Source organism: Heliangelus exortis, chromosome 14, assembly GCF_036169615.1.
Source record: "Heliangelus exortis chromosome 14, bHelExo1.hap1, whole genome shotgun sequence".
NCBI lineage: Eukaryota > Metazoa > Chordata > Aves > Apodiformes > Trochilidae > Heliangelus > Heliangelus exortis.
The window spans coordinates 17,162,733-17,176,567 of NC_092435.1; the positions used below are offsets into that span (position 1 = coordinate 17,162,733).

At 42.8% G+C, this 13,835-nt stretch overlaps 1 protein-coding gene across 3 annotated transcripts in view; it reads right to left on the reverse strand.

Annotated features, from left to right (window-relative positions):
* The window catches only part of LOC139802506 (vascular endothelial growth factor receptor kdr-like), a 118,326-nt gene that overhangs the window by 32,432 nt on the left and 72,059 nt on the right, over window positions 1–13,835 (reverse strand). For all 3 annotated transcript variants that reach the window (XM_071757702.1, XM_071757704.1, XM_071757703.1), the window contains exons 12-13: window positions 7,987–8,095; window positions 1,099–1,392 (exon numbers count right to left, since the gene is read on the reverse strand). In XM_071757702.1, the coding sequence (XP_071613803.1) occupies window positions 1,099–1,392; window positions 7,987–8,095 (403 nt within the window). The remainder of the gene's footprint in view (window positions 1–1,098; window positions 1,393–7,986; window positions 8,096–13,835) is intronic.

Consider the following 13,835-nt stretch of genomic DNA (forward strand, 5'->3'; position numbering starts at 1 on the left):
AGGGGGAGATTCCTTCCCTTCCTTTGGGCTCCAGGAAGAGGCAGGTGCTTATGCCATTTCTGCAAATGAATCACCTCCCACTCAGGTATCAGAGCTGTGCTGGCTGCAGCTGTGGTGTGGGGAAGGATTTTCTCCTCCTGTGTGAGCCTGCCTGGAGGGGACTGCATGGGAAATGTGCTCTTCACTTAAAGAAGGATGCAGGCAGCACTGCAGGGCCTGGTTGTTACCTAAGTGAGAAGTGCTAATGGCACTGTTGTTTATTTCAGTTCTGTTTCTGTGTTTTGTGTTTTTCTTCCCCATTGGAAGGCAGCTAATACATCCATCTGTTACAACAGCACTTTATCTTCTGAGAAAGCTTAGAGACTATCACTCACTTTCTTCAATATGAAGCCCAAGAAACTCAACTAATTTTCAGTGAGTTTCTACCAGAAGAAGTGTCCTGCCCTTTATAATCACATAGCCAAAGCACCCAGGCTCCAGGACCTGTAATGCTACTATTTTTATGAAATTATGAGTCAGGCAGTTGGATATAAGTAAGAAAATATTAAAAGGAAGTTGTTATTAAAAGGAAGTGCATCCCACCTTCTCAGAATAAATGCTATGTTTCACTTCATTATACACTTACACTTCACCAGTGACATTTGTGATTACATCTGCTGGGTCCAAATCTGTTTAGGAATCTAGAGCATCCTGGCACCTGCAAGTGTGTAGAGTCTTCTAGCAAAGTCATAAAGACCTGGGGTGACAGTCCCAAATGACAGTTGTGCTGTTAGTGAAATGGTGGGTGATGCCCCTTCTCCTCAGTCAACACTATATCTGCAGCCAGCATGGAGTTAAGAAGATAAAACATGGCTGAAATCACCTTTATGTCTAAGGCAAATATTTTATACAATCCCAGCAGTGGCTGGATGAGCAATGTGTATGGTTAGGTATCAAAAGGTGTCAACATTCAGCAATGGAAAAAACCCAAACCAGAGCACAGAGACAGTCCCTAAGGAATGCTGGGCACCTTCTGCTTTGAAAGGCTCCAAGGGAGCAGCAGAGTGATTGCACATCCCACTGCCAGGCTCTGGCACATCCCACTGTTGCAGGACCTACCTCTGACAAAGAGCTGAGTGTGCTGCTCCAGCGTGTCAGTCCTGTTGTGCTGGTTCTGGGCTCTGCACTTGTAGAGGCCACTCTGTTCCTTTGTGACATTTGAAATGACCAATGTCAAAGAAATGGAATAGTTGTCAGTTTTCTTGATGAGGGAGTCACTGAGAGCCACCTCTGAGGAGGGGTGGTACCAGGCCAGGTGACTGTAGATGTACTTGGAGGCCCTGCAGGTCAGCTGCACCTCATTCCCCACAATGGTTGTGACGTGCGGCTCTGCTTGCAACCCTGATGGCACATCTAGGAGGAAGAGGAAAGGTGTTTACAGTTAAGTTACAACTGAGATCTTTGGCTGCCTGACTGCAGCTTGGTGGTCACATTTCAAAGACAGCTGTAATGGAATGAGCAAGTTTTACTGACACCTGCATTTTCATGTGCCAGCAGGCAATGGTGCTTATGAGTTAGGGAGGTGGATGTACCCCTCATGTCTCAGTGCTGACCTGTGGTAGCCTGGCCCTCAGTAGTCTCATAATTACATTTGCAATCAATAAATTGGAAGTTTATAAGTAGAAGTGGTTAATGGACTAAGAGTTTAATCAAGAGAGATTTCTATCCAGGTAGACAAATGTGTTCGTGAGGTCTTCTCTTTCTATCTGACATCAGTGCTTGGAAGTATAATTGCATAAAATAAAGAAACCTATTTCCATTTCTCAGAAATGTGAAATTTTATCTCTCTCTTTCTTCACCACTGAACAATCTTCCCAATTCTCTCTTATTTCAACTATGCCAATATTTATTTTCATTACGTGTGCCTTGATGCGTATTTACTTGATCATTGAATGGATTAACTGATCTGATGATGTGTAAGTCCTTGAGGCCTTTATCTTTAGCAGAGAAATACTTTGAGGCATGAGTCCAATCTATCCACACAAGAGTAAGCTGTTCCTTACTATATTTTTAGTAACTTTTCACTCCAGGGGAAAAAAAAAAAAAAATCAATTTTCCTGAAGTGGCAAACTGAATCCATCTAAAGACAAGAAAAAGTGTTTCTGAATAGGATGCCAGAGCCTGGCCTACAGACACATCCCCACTGCTGCACTCACTGCCAGAGACCTGCAAGGAAATTGTCCCTGGAGGTCACTCTTTTCCTTTTTTATTCATTAGTTTCAGTGCTGTATCCACCCAGCAGACTTGAATGAAAGTGCATTGATAACCTGGAGTTAATCTGTCTGCTAGGTTAGGATTTCCAAGAAGCTGAGGATTATCAGGAATCCCTTACGAGTTTCACCAGGCAGAGTACAGGGAGAGGACACTTTGGGAGGACTTGCTCTGGTTTACCTTCTCAACATGAAGACTGTTTGCAATAAACGTGGGTTTTTTTCAGTACCAAACTGTTAGTCAGATGCTTTCTCAAGCTCAGATGCTGTGGATGGCACTTGGAGAAGGACAGAAGTTAAAGGGGAGCAAATGGACATTGCACTTGCAATCTGACAAATTCCACATGGGAGCTGGAGTCAGGCCAGGGCCTCACACTGCAAACTCTTGCAAAAAGTTCTGCTGAAACTATAGCTGAGCATAAATAGCAAGGCTGTTGAAATAACCAATCTGCCTTATAATAAACCATATATTACATAAAATACAGACCCTGCAGGAGCTTTCAGATACGATTAAAAGTCTCTCTTCCTCACAAGTCATCTGGAATAGACCCAATAAGCTTTGCTTCATGGTTTTTAAGGACTGGCACCAAAAATGCTTTACAAAAAACCCGAAAAGAGAAAATAACCCTCAGGCCACAGCTGTGGAAATTATTTTTCTTTTCTTTCCTTTTCATGACATTTCAGTTTACTTTATGCAGTGTTTTGGTAGGCTCAGTTGCTCTCTTTCTGGCTTAGTGCTAGCTGCAGACTCAGGCTGACTTGTGTAATACATCCATTCTGCACATCTGATGTCCTGTGCTTCCAATATGTCAAGATGATGCTTTTAAAAAAAGGGGGGAAAGTCTGAGGCCTGCAGAACTTCTCTAAAGTGGAAGAATTAAGGTCCTGTGAAAACACTGCCATGTGGCTCAAGCAGCAACTCAACATCTCTCCTGCATCCATCAAACCAAAACAGGGGAAAAGTTAAGAAACTTGCCTTTTTCTTAGTTTTCCTTCTAAGCATTTGCTGTTTGCTCCAGCAAGAGTTACAGTGTTAAGGCAGATGGATCTTTAAGTGGGCAGTACCCAGTCTCTTGGGACAAGGCACTGAAGCTCCCAGAGATCTCAGACATTTTGCTGCAGATTCCAGTGAATTTGATGTGTAATTTCCAAGCCCTGAATTGGGAAGCATGCTGGGTATTTAGATCTTGCTGCTGGACTTGGGCACTGCAGGGTTTTTTCTACCAACTTAACATTCTGGGAGCAGGGGACTGGCTTGTTTTTCTTATCGTTTCTTTAACTGACATTTTTTATTTAGCATTTTGAATATTTTTAGCTGGAACCTGTGCTATTCTCTTCCATCTTGTTATCCTTTCAAGAAGCTCTTTCAGCTCCAATAGAATATTCATTGATTTTCATTACAGTGAAAGGAAGAAAGGGGGAAAAAAAAGTCTCTCTTGCTCTCTTCACTCTTTCCTCCTCCTACCTGGATTATCTGGGGAGTAACTGCAGCTTTGAAAGCACATTATAAGTCAGTTCATCTCTTAGACTGTGCTTACACAATCTTGAACCTGAGCAGTCATTAACTTCCTCTCTCTGAGCAGATACAGTGTTTTATAAGACTCCTAATAACTTGGCTAAAAGAATGCACTGTGGGGCCTTTTCTCTTTTATCAGCAGTCACCAAACATTTGTCTTTCATACTGTGTTACAGCGTAGTAGCTGTGAATTTCACTCTGGACTGTGTGGGATTCCATGGCAAAAGAGGGAAATGAACCATTGGGGGAAGGTAAAGTCAGCATAAATCAAAAGAAAGTCTGGCTCCATTTGTATTTACAAGGAATTAATTGGTTTTAATTTCCTGTGCTTTGCACAATAATCTGTGTAACTCAAAACTTCTGCTCTTTCCCAAATTCCATGCCTGTGCCTGTCAGGGTGGGGGGGGTTGCTATCGGGCTCAGGCATGTAAGGAGAGGGAGAAAAGAAAGGGTGAGCCTGACCACCTGAAACAGCACAGAGCTTTTCAGAAATCCTGTAAACACCTCAGAAATAAGCAAACTGAGAGTGGCAAACAACTGCAGAACAGCCCAGTTCCTACATTGTTTCAGTATCTGACAGCAGATTTTTATCTCATGTTTGAAATATAATTATTTGCTTTCTGGTAGAAACTTTTAACTCCTTTTTTTGTGTGTGTTATTATTTGTTGCCCTTATCATAATTCACTTGTATTCCAAAACCACTCAGAGGTTTCATAGGGGTGGGATGCTGTTTTGTTGTATGCAGTACAACCATACAAAGGCTAGAATTTGATTTACTGTGGACCTACAGTAATATGTACTTGCCCTTTGCAAGGTGCAGGCCAGAGATTAGAAGGTAAATAATGCTTGTTCATAGCAGAGAGGCAGCAGGAGGCACCAGGTCAGCTCCTCAGTGCACTGGGAAGGTTGCAGTCTGCCTCGTGTCCCTTGGTGCATAACCAGTGGTGGGCAGTGACATGAGGCAGTTGTGAGCACCTGATGGCCCCTGACAAACCAGTCAGCTGGCTTAAATGGGAACACTGGTGTCAGAGCTGTGGCAGGCAAGGTAGGCAGGGAACAGAAGTTGTTTCAGCAAGAAACAGTAAAAAGGATTTACACAAAAATGCTGGAGTGAGAGTTGGGCCAGGGCAGGATGGGTGACACTCCTACTGCATTGCTGGGGGAGTTTCTGGTGCCAGGAACAGCTTCAGGAGAGCTTCAGAGGGACCCTGCAGTCAGGACATCTCCAGAAAGAGCTCAGAGAGACTGTCACTGAATGATAGTGACATTCTGAGAGTGACATAGCTGAGTTTCCCAGCTCATTGGACCCCTTATAAGGTTTGGTTTCAGTGTGATCTCCAAACCCTATTGACCCCTCACTGAAATGAATTCTGCTGGCAAAGGACAGATTTAAAAATAGATAGCAGTGCTATTTCTGGAGTCCGTGGGAGTTTTTGTGGGGGCTCTGCAGTGGAAGAACAAAATGGTTGTTGATGTTATTCCACTGGGATAAATATATTTTTCTGAAGTGAAAATGGTGGTGATGGAAGCACCAGACTGAAGTAAGGCACATCCCCAGAGAGCAGGTGCAGCCTGGTGAAGTTTCCCCTTAACACTCCACTGTGTCCTGGCCAAACATTTCAACCCTGACCTGGTGGAACAGGTTTTCTGAGGCAAGAAGAGCCTTTAGCCTCTCTGTCATCTCCAAATTGCTTAGCAAAGAGAACTTAAGTAAGCTCAATTCAGCCAAAATGTTTGATAGCAGCTCGGAATCTACCAGTGGTAGAGGATAACAGGAGATCAGGTCTTTAAAATCAACAGCTTTCTGAATTAATTGTGGAGTCCCACAACTAGCAGCTGTTTTGCAGAGAACTGAGTGCTGTGAAGTGCTAGAAACATCTTGTAGATGCTGTCCTAAAGGCCCACACATCACTCGTGTGTTTTCAGCCTCTAATTCAGCCTTCATCTCAGCTTTCAGGTTCAATCTGCATAAAATTAATCAGCCTGGCAATTGTGAAGTGCCCTGCTTAGAGCCTTACACTTTTGGGACCTCACAAACTGTTCCTGAACGTCCCTCCAACACTGAGATTAGAGGCAGCTCCAGGTGAGAGTAACCTGGCAGTGGCTCAGGCTCCTCCAAGTGCACTGAGCAGAAATCAGAGGTTTTTAGCATCCGTGAGGCAGCAGCAGCTCCTACACAGCCCAGCCACTTGTTGGAGTAATATGTGTTATTCAGCAGAAGACTGTCATGTAAAGACACCCAGCAGCAGGTCACTCTGCTGCTATTTTATCACAGAAACACGACCTACTTTAGGATCAGGATGGCCACATTTAGAAAGATTTCATTTCTTTCTAATCCATAAACACCACTATTTTTAAACACAGTGCTTATTAAGTCAGTCATGCTTGTTCAGCATCTGTCTCTTCCTCAGAATGGTACAGACTTTTCTTCACAGGCAAGAATGTATTTCTTTTGCCAAGCCCTATTCACCTCCTGTTCTGTTTTGGTGGAAACATTTCCACCAATACCACTGTCAGTAATTTTTGTCCAGTGATTCATTTCTTCATAATTAAAATTGCACAATTAAAGCATTTGTGTCTCAAAACTTTGCTAGATTGATCTTTAAAAACAACAAAAAAGTGAAAGATTAGCTCACTGAAGGGGGAAAAAAACCCTACATAGCTTTATTATTAAATTAAAACATAGCTGTGGAAGGTGCATGGATTGATCTAACCCTTTGAATTTGACCTTGTGGCAGTTGCTTATTTAGTTGTGTGTTTCATTACATTACAAAATAGTACAAAGCACCTTGGGTACACTGAGCTTTGAGTAGCCCATCCACACTGAGCAGCTGGCAGAATTCAGAGCAGAAACAACCCCCTGTGAAGACTCAACACTTGGAAGTGGTGTACAATTAATAGTTGGTCTTCAGCCTGCCTTGGACATCTTGAGGACCTCTCGTGTCTGAGATGTATCTCCCAAAAGTGCACCTTGAAGGGTTTTTTCTTAAGAAGTAAGAGTTGGGGCTTTGGAAAATATCTTTTGGAGGCTTAAACCCTCTTCTGTCTCCATATGGCCCTGAAGTAGTACAAAGAAGCCAAAGGAAGTAAAATCTTTCCCCTTTATGGCACCAGCACTGTTACCATTGGATGACATCTTTTCATATTAGCACTTCCAGAATGGCAACAATATTATTGAGCCCTTTTTTAGTTTGTCTGGTTTGAAATGTGCTGAACTACTTCAGTGCACTGGAGTCAAACAACACAGGGTGCAAGAGGCAGAGGAGTCAGAGAACTGCCACGAGCAAGCTTCACCCTCAAAACTTGCTTCATGGGGAAGAAACCAAGTAGTGAGAATCAGCCATTTACCTTCCAGGACACTTCTGCACTCTTTGTTCTAGAAATTGTTATTTTGATGCAAATTCTTCCAGCCAACATCCACTCATCCATAATGTGAGCACTGAAATGCTTCAGTTTGTTCTGGTTAAGCACTTGAACTGGGCTGTCCCTGGATTCTTCTCTTTCTTTTTTTTTTTTTCTAAACTCCTGTCTCTCCTAATAGCATTATATAGGTCTTGATTTCACTACTAAAGAATTTCTGTGTTGAAAGGTTAAGCAGATATTTATTTGGATTTGTGTTCTTTGGAGAAATAGCATGTCCACCTCCTCCCTCCTTAAAGGGCACTGGAAAGGCTAATTGCTCAGGCAGGGATCCAATGTCACAGCAACTCCCAGTGATACCAGCCCTGGATTAGGCCTGAATGTTGGCCTTGCTCACCTTTTCTGTGTCTGCTGACTTAACTGAAAATCAACCATTCTCCTGAGTCAGGGAGAGGCTCCAGGCCTTTGGAAAACTATAAAGGCTTTAGTTTTTGCTAGAGGTTTCATGAGGACAGCACTCCAGTGTCACCAGTGTTGCTTTAAGACACAGGCAGCTGGGCTCAGGGCCTGCATCTGCAGCTTGAAGAGGGCAAAAGGGGCATCAGGTCTGATGCTGGACGTGTCCATCTGAGCTGAGCACTGAGCAGGACCCAACCCTGTGTGTGCTGAAGAGGCTGGGACTGTGTGCTTGGGAGTGTTCTGAACACACACCATGCAGGGATTCCCAGAACTTTTAAACTGCACTCACCAGCCACAGAAAACCTTGAGGTAAAGCAGATGATCATAGAATCACAGAAAGATGATCTGTCTGTCTGTGATCTACTGTCAGCATTTGTGTGTAGTGTCTCTTGGGCTGTTTACCTGAGACATAGAACTCAATGCTCCTCTCTTCTTCGCCAATCTTGTTTGAAGCCACACAGTAATAGATTCCTGAGGCACTGCTTTCCTCTGTAGTCAGTGTGCTCACAATCTGCCAGGAAAAGACAGAAAATGGAAAGGCTTTGAGTGCTGTGTAGGCTTAGCAGAGAGGCTTCCATGTAGTCTGTATGTTTTGTGGTAGAAAAACAGTTAACAAGGAGATGCTAGGAATGAGTGAAGGTCACAAACAAATGCTTCAGTCATAGTTTTAGGCTCATTTCACATCACCTCAGCCCAGTTAATTCTCTTCTCTCCTCATTCCTAAACCTTCCCCTGCTTTTCTTTCCATCTCCATGAAAAGCAGGCCTCCCCTTCGACACACTGCCAAGGTCTCTGGGCAGCTAAATCAGCAAAAAACTGAAGCAAAGGAGCTGGGAGATTCATCTTAGACACTGAAGCCCCACATCCACCTATTTTCTTTTCTGCTTTTCAGTTATGGTTTCTGTGGGTACCAGGACACCCACAGTTGGGTGGGAAGCAGCACATTCCTAGGGATGTTGGTACAAAGAATGTTGCAGGATTTGGTTTTGCTATAACCTGAGATAAGGAAGGGAGGGATGTGGCTCCTTTGGACCCCAGCTCACTATCATAAATTGTGATTGGAAGCCCCTTGATTCCATAACCCTTCCTCAGAGCCTTACTAGAGCTTGTGCAGTAAGTAGGGAAGCTCTGGAGAAGCTGTTTGTGCTGAGGCACTTGGCAAATGCAGAAAGAAAGAGAGGATTGTGAAGGAGAAGGACAGAACATTTGTACTGAGCACCATCACACAGGAAAAGGCAATGGTTCAGTTACTTATGGGGCTGAATTCAAAGACATCCTTAAGAAATTTTGTTCCTTAAACATCCTAAGCCCCTGCTTCTGTATAGGGCCTTCTTCATGAGGAGCCTCCCCTGTCCCTGTCATGGTGAAACATCACAAGCTCTGCATCCACAGGTTGTGGCTTTAATTATTTCCAGGACTTCCTTTGGGCTGCTAACAAGAAAGCAGGGTCTAACCCACCATGAGAGAGATGTTCTTGCAAGATTACTTTGCTTCCCCTCCAGCCATTCACCTGAGGAACTTTGAGCCCTCACATGTGGAACAAATACCACTTTCTCTGCCATGCTCTCTAAGGACTTTGGGAATCAAAACTTTTAGCACCCTCTGGCCCTTTGTCCTTATCTCCAGAGCATGCTTTGAAGTGCACAAAAGCATCTCTGGACTTTCTTTTTAATATCCTAAACTAAACTCACAGAAGGCATTCCTTTACTCCTCATAAAGCTGCACCATGAATGTGTCTGTAGCTGTGTGGGATGGATTTTCAGAGTTATTTAAGGTTTTCTGAGCTTTGGCACTTTAAATCCTGTAGGGAAATGAGTTTTAAAGGTTTTGATCCCATGTGCATTTTACATTCTAATGGGGAACATTTTCAACAGAATAATGGGTGAGTGGGAAAGCATTCCCTTCTCATGGGCACCAAACACAGACATTGACCAAGAATGGGCACAAACCAAATTTAGGGGTGAAAAGAGACCAATAAACCCAGCTCCCTCTGGTGTCCAACAAAGAAAGAGCTGTGCAGTTCTGATTTATTTATGATGTGAAAATAGCTCTAACTTGGATATAAACTCAGCCAGAGAAGCAGACTGCTCCTCCTCCTTTTTCTATTCCTGTAGCAGTGGGCTTAATGCCACAGGCTGTTCACAAACACATGTTCAGAGCACTGACTTCAAGCAGTAGACACTGCCTTTTGAATTACTGCTGAATCAGGACCAAGATCGTTCTTCTCATGATTACTGGATCTTAGAATTTTAGACTTGGGAACAGAAAAAGCCAATATAAATGTACGTGATGAGGACAGAAGGGGAGAAATTTGGATAGCTATTCAACAGCTATTTGTCTTGCTAAGTGACAGCTGTAGATGGGAGGCTGAGGATAATACTGTAGCCAGCTAAAATCATAAAGAAAAATCTAATTATCTATTTTGGAAAATGTCCAAAGTGTTAGGGGTGACACTGTGACTCTTCTAAAAAGTCATGCAAGGCCTCAAACTGTGTTTGGTGACCCAGAGGAAAATGCACACACAGATGCTAAGGCCTCTAACTTCATAACTCAAGCAAAGTCCAACATGGTAGTGTGGGGGGGAAGAGCAAGTAGATACATGGGTTCCTTATCTTAGCTAATCTCAGTTGTGTCTCCAGATGTGAGGGAGAAAAAGATGTTGAAATGATGGCCAGAAACAATCCAGGGACAAATTATTGGGGAAAAGTTAGTGAGGAAAAGAGAATGTGATTTTCCTGTTTGTGTGCTCAAAATCAGGGTTATGCACTTGGATACTGGTTTGGTACAAACCTCAGCACAGGAGATAACTCACTTCCTGTCATGGCTTAGAACTAGAACCCCAAAATGTGGCTGTGAGAGATGTTGGCATTTGCCCCAGTTAGACTCATGAAATCACAGAAAGACCTCAGCTGCATGGGACTGCTGGTGGGCTCCTGTCTCTTACTGAAAGCAGGGAGCACCTCAAAGCTGTTTCTCATGCCTTCTACTCTAGAAATCTGCTCCCAGGCAGAGCACACAGCTTCTGCTAAGCCCCAGTAATGAGGCTGAAGTGAAATCTGCAGTTCCCTTGCCACACTGCAGCTCCTCAGTGAAACTGCTCTTCATGCACTGTGTACAACCTGGAAGTTTGGGAATTTTGCATTTTTTCAGTTTCCCTTTCCCCTCAGTGTCCTACTCAAGAGCACTACAGAGTGAAGGACATGTTAACCCTTGGCAGGGAACTCCAGCCACAAGTGGTAGCACAAACACTGTGGTGGCTCAGTCCTTAGCTTCTGTAATGAAGCTTCTGTAATGGTAATTAATAACAAATTATTGACATCTAATGTCCAGACATATTTCTAGTGGGAGTGGACTGAGATTCTGAGAGTTCTGAGACCAGTTTGGATTGTCTGTGTTGACTTTGGAGGTAAAGGGCTTCACTTCCCACTACTTGACCTAAAGGTCACCCAATACTGAAACTCAAAGAAAGGATTATTAGCTAATAAATAATTACTATAAAATAATAAACTAAGTTCAAAACTCAGTAAGAAAAGAAATAAAATGTCCAATCTCTGAAAAACAGCTCTGAGGAGTTAATAGACATGGGAAAGCTCCTAATGGAGTAGTTCAATAAAGTCCATATGTCTTGCACTGTAATGTTCCCAAACTGATAAATACAAGCTATTTTAGAAGCAGCCAAATAACATTCCACAGCCATATACCATGAGTGTTTTAAGACATCTTGTAGTAAGGACAGAGCAGCAAGACTTTTGTTTAAGCTGAAGCCAGCATGAATTAATGTATCTTGTTAGTCCTTGCTTTCTCTTTTCTTTGTCTAAACCCTCCCTCCAACAGCTTGAGTTAACAATTCTTTTCTCTTTCACTTCGTTAGCTGTATGTGGGCGAGGAGCAGGAGTAGAAAAAGTGGGTGGAAAACTTCTCAGCTGTCTGACTCTGGCAGAGCTGGGGTGGAGGTGGCTAGGGAGAGATGAAATTATAGGAACTTCAGCAGAGACCCCGCAAAGAAAATATTCAGCTAGCTCCCAATCCATCTACTTGAATGGCACAGAATAACACTTATTTTTACAGCCTGACAGTTCTGATCCATGATCTTAGTTCATTCATTCCAAACATGCTAAAAGATGGACTGAGGAGAACTGATAAGAGTGTTTTTCTTTAGGAATGAGACTCAGGCTTTCAGAGATAGGAGGGGGTGAAATGCACTTCTCTGTCTGTGGAATAATAATGGGATAATCATTATGAGAAGAGACTTCACTTTTACACACCAGTTTTGTCAAATAGATGTCTAAAGGTCTTGATGTGAATTTTTATCACATCAAGCATCAGGGGTCTGCTAGAAAAATCTTTGCTTGCTGCCCTGCAAGATGGTTTTGGATTGAGATTCTGGGCATGGTAATTTCTGGGTGTTTGTTCCCATATTCTTAGCTGTTCTAAAAAGTTAATGCATTTTTTCATATGTCACTGAGCCAGCATGGATTGCTGCAGTTCTTTGAGGGTGAATTCTAGAGATGCTGAGAAATCTTAGAGAAGAGGCAAATTCACCTTGTGCTCTGAGACTCCAGCTCAAATAAACAGGAAAATTAACCAATCTCTGCTAATCCCAGCTTCATAACACAGTCAATAAAAGCCATGCTCTGTCAGCCACCAACATCTTTATTATTTCATCTGGCTACTCAATGCAGATGAATTACTTGCTAGGACATGGTGGGAATGGATTGAGCTATTTCCTGTCTATTCCACTTTTGGTGGGAATAATTGACTGATAAAATCCAAGGAAAAGTCTGAAGGTTCTGAGTTTTCATCAGTATCCTTTTTTTAAATTATATTCTGTTATCTAAAGACTCCACACAGATAGCCTTGGACTTCAGAAAGGGGGAAGGAGAGGAATTGTGAGTAGGGAGAAGTGCTGAAACCTGAAGTTCATAAAACCTAGTTTTACTAATTTGAATAAATCTTAATCAGGATATAAAAACTATTAGGAAACCCCTCAGAATGTGTTTTCAACCAAGTGGATTAGTAGGAGATTAAAGTAATTAATATACTATAAATTGTAAAATCATGTAACTTGTAAAGAAGTCTTTCAGCTTCAATAATGAAATATGTAAGAGCTTAAGTGAAAGGGTTGTGGGCTGAGCTTTTGAACATGTATAAAAAATTAACACTTCAGGATGCCTGAAGTCTACAGACAGTGTGGAGATGGCTGTGCAGGGCAGAGCAAGGAGCAGCCTCAGGGCTGGTTGTGGTACTCAAGTTGTCAGCAGCAGGAAAGCTCTTAGGGAACAAGAGGAGTCCTCATCAGTACTGTGTGGGGTCCTTGTACTGAGGTCCCTTCAGGGGTCTCATTTCCCCAGGGTGTCTCCCCAGCTGTGCTCTCTCTTTTCTAGTTCTCTGCTGCCCATTTTTTATTTTGTGGTGTTGAGGTGTCTCATTACCCCAGCATGTGGAACAATCCAGCAGCCTACAGGTATTTTCTAGTAGACACTCTCCCATTTTTCTACAGGACTTGCATAACTTAAGACTGATTCTCAGATATAAACCAGGCTTTTGGGTGGGAAACCACATACTTAGACAGACTGTGTATATGGAGAGAAACAGAAGCCACGAGAGCAGCAAAACTCTTGTCAGTCTATGCAGCAACCAGAAACTGTTAGAGAAGGAAGAAACTCTCTAGGTACATGTCACCAACCTCCATTTTTCTCCAAGTAATTAGCACTTTGTAGATAGTTGCTTTTACCTAAGATCTAAAATTCTTAGAAAACACATAAAAAACTGAGCTCAAGGGGCACTGTGCCATCTAAATAAATCCAATTTATAAATATCTTCCAGCAAGTGGAGAACTCAGGAATGAAATGTGAAACACTGATTTTCTCCTTCCCAGCTCAACCTCCATGTTTTCAGAGCTCTGTTTTATATTATGCTTAGAGCTGGAAAGTCTCCATGAGAAAGAACAGATGGCTCAGGCACTGATCCTGCCAGATGCTGATGAATCTGTACCCCATCCAGAAGAGTACTTTAGTTTTGTGCTTAACTTTAAGCATGGGAGTAGCCCAAGAATTATTTTAGGTGTACGGGTGGACCAGGATATGAACTGCAGCATTCAGCACCTTGCAGGTTTAGGCACTAAACTGTCTGGAGCATCCACCTTGAAACCTGCAGCTGCAAAACAATCCTAAAGCCACAAACCTCTGTAAATCCAACAGGGGTGACACAACTGTGTGAGCCAGACCACAGCATCTTCTCCAAGGCACAGC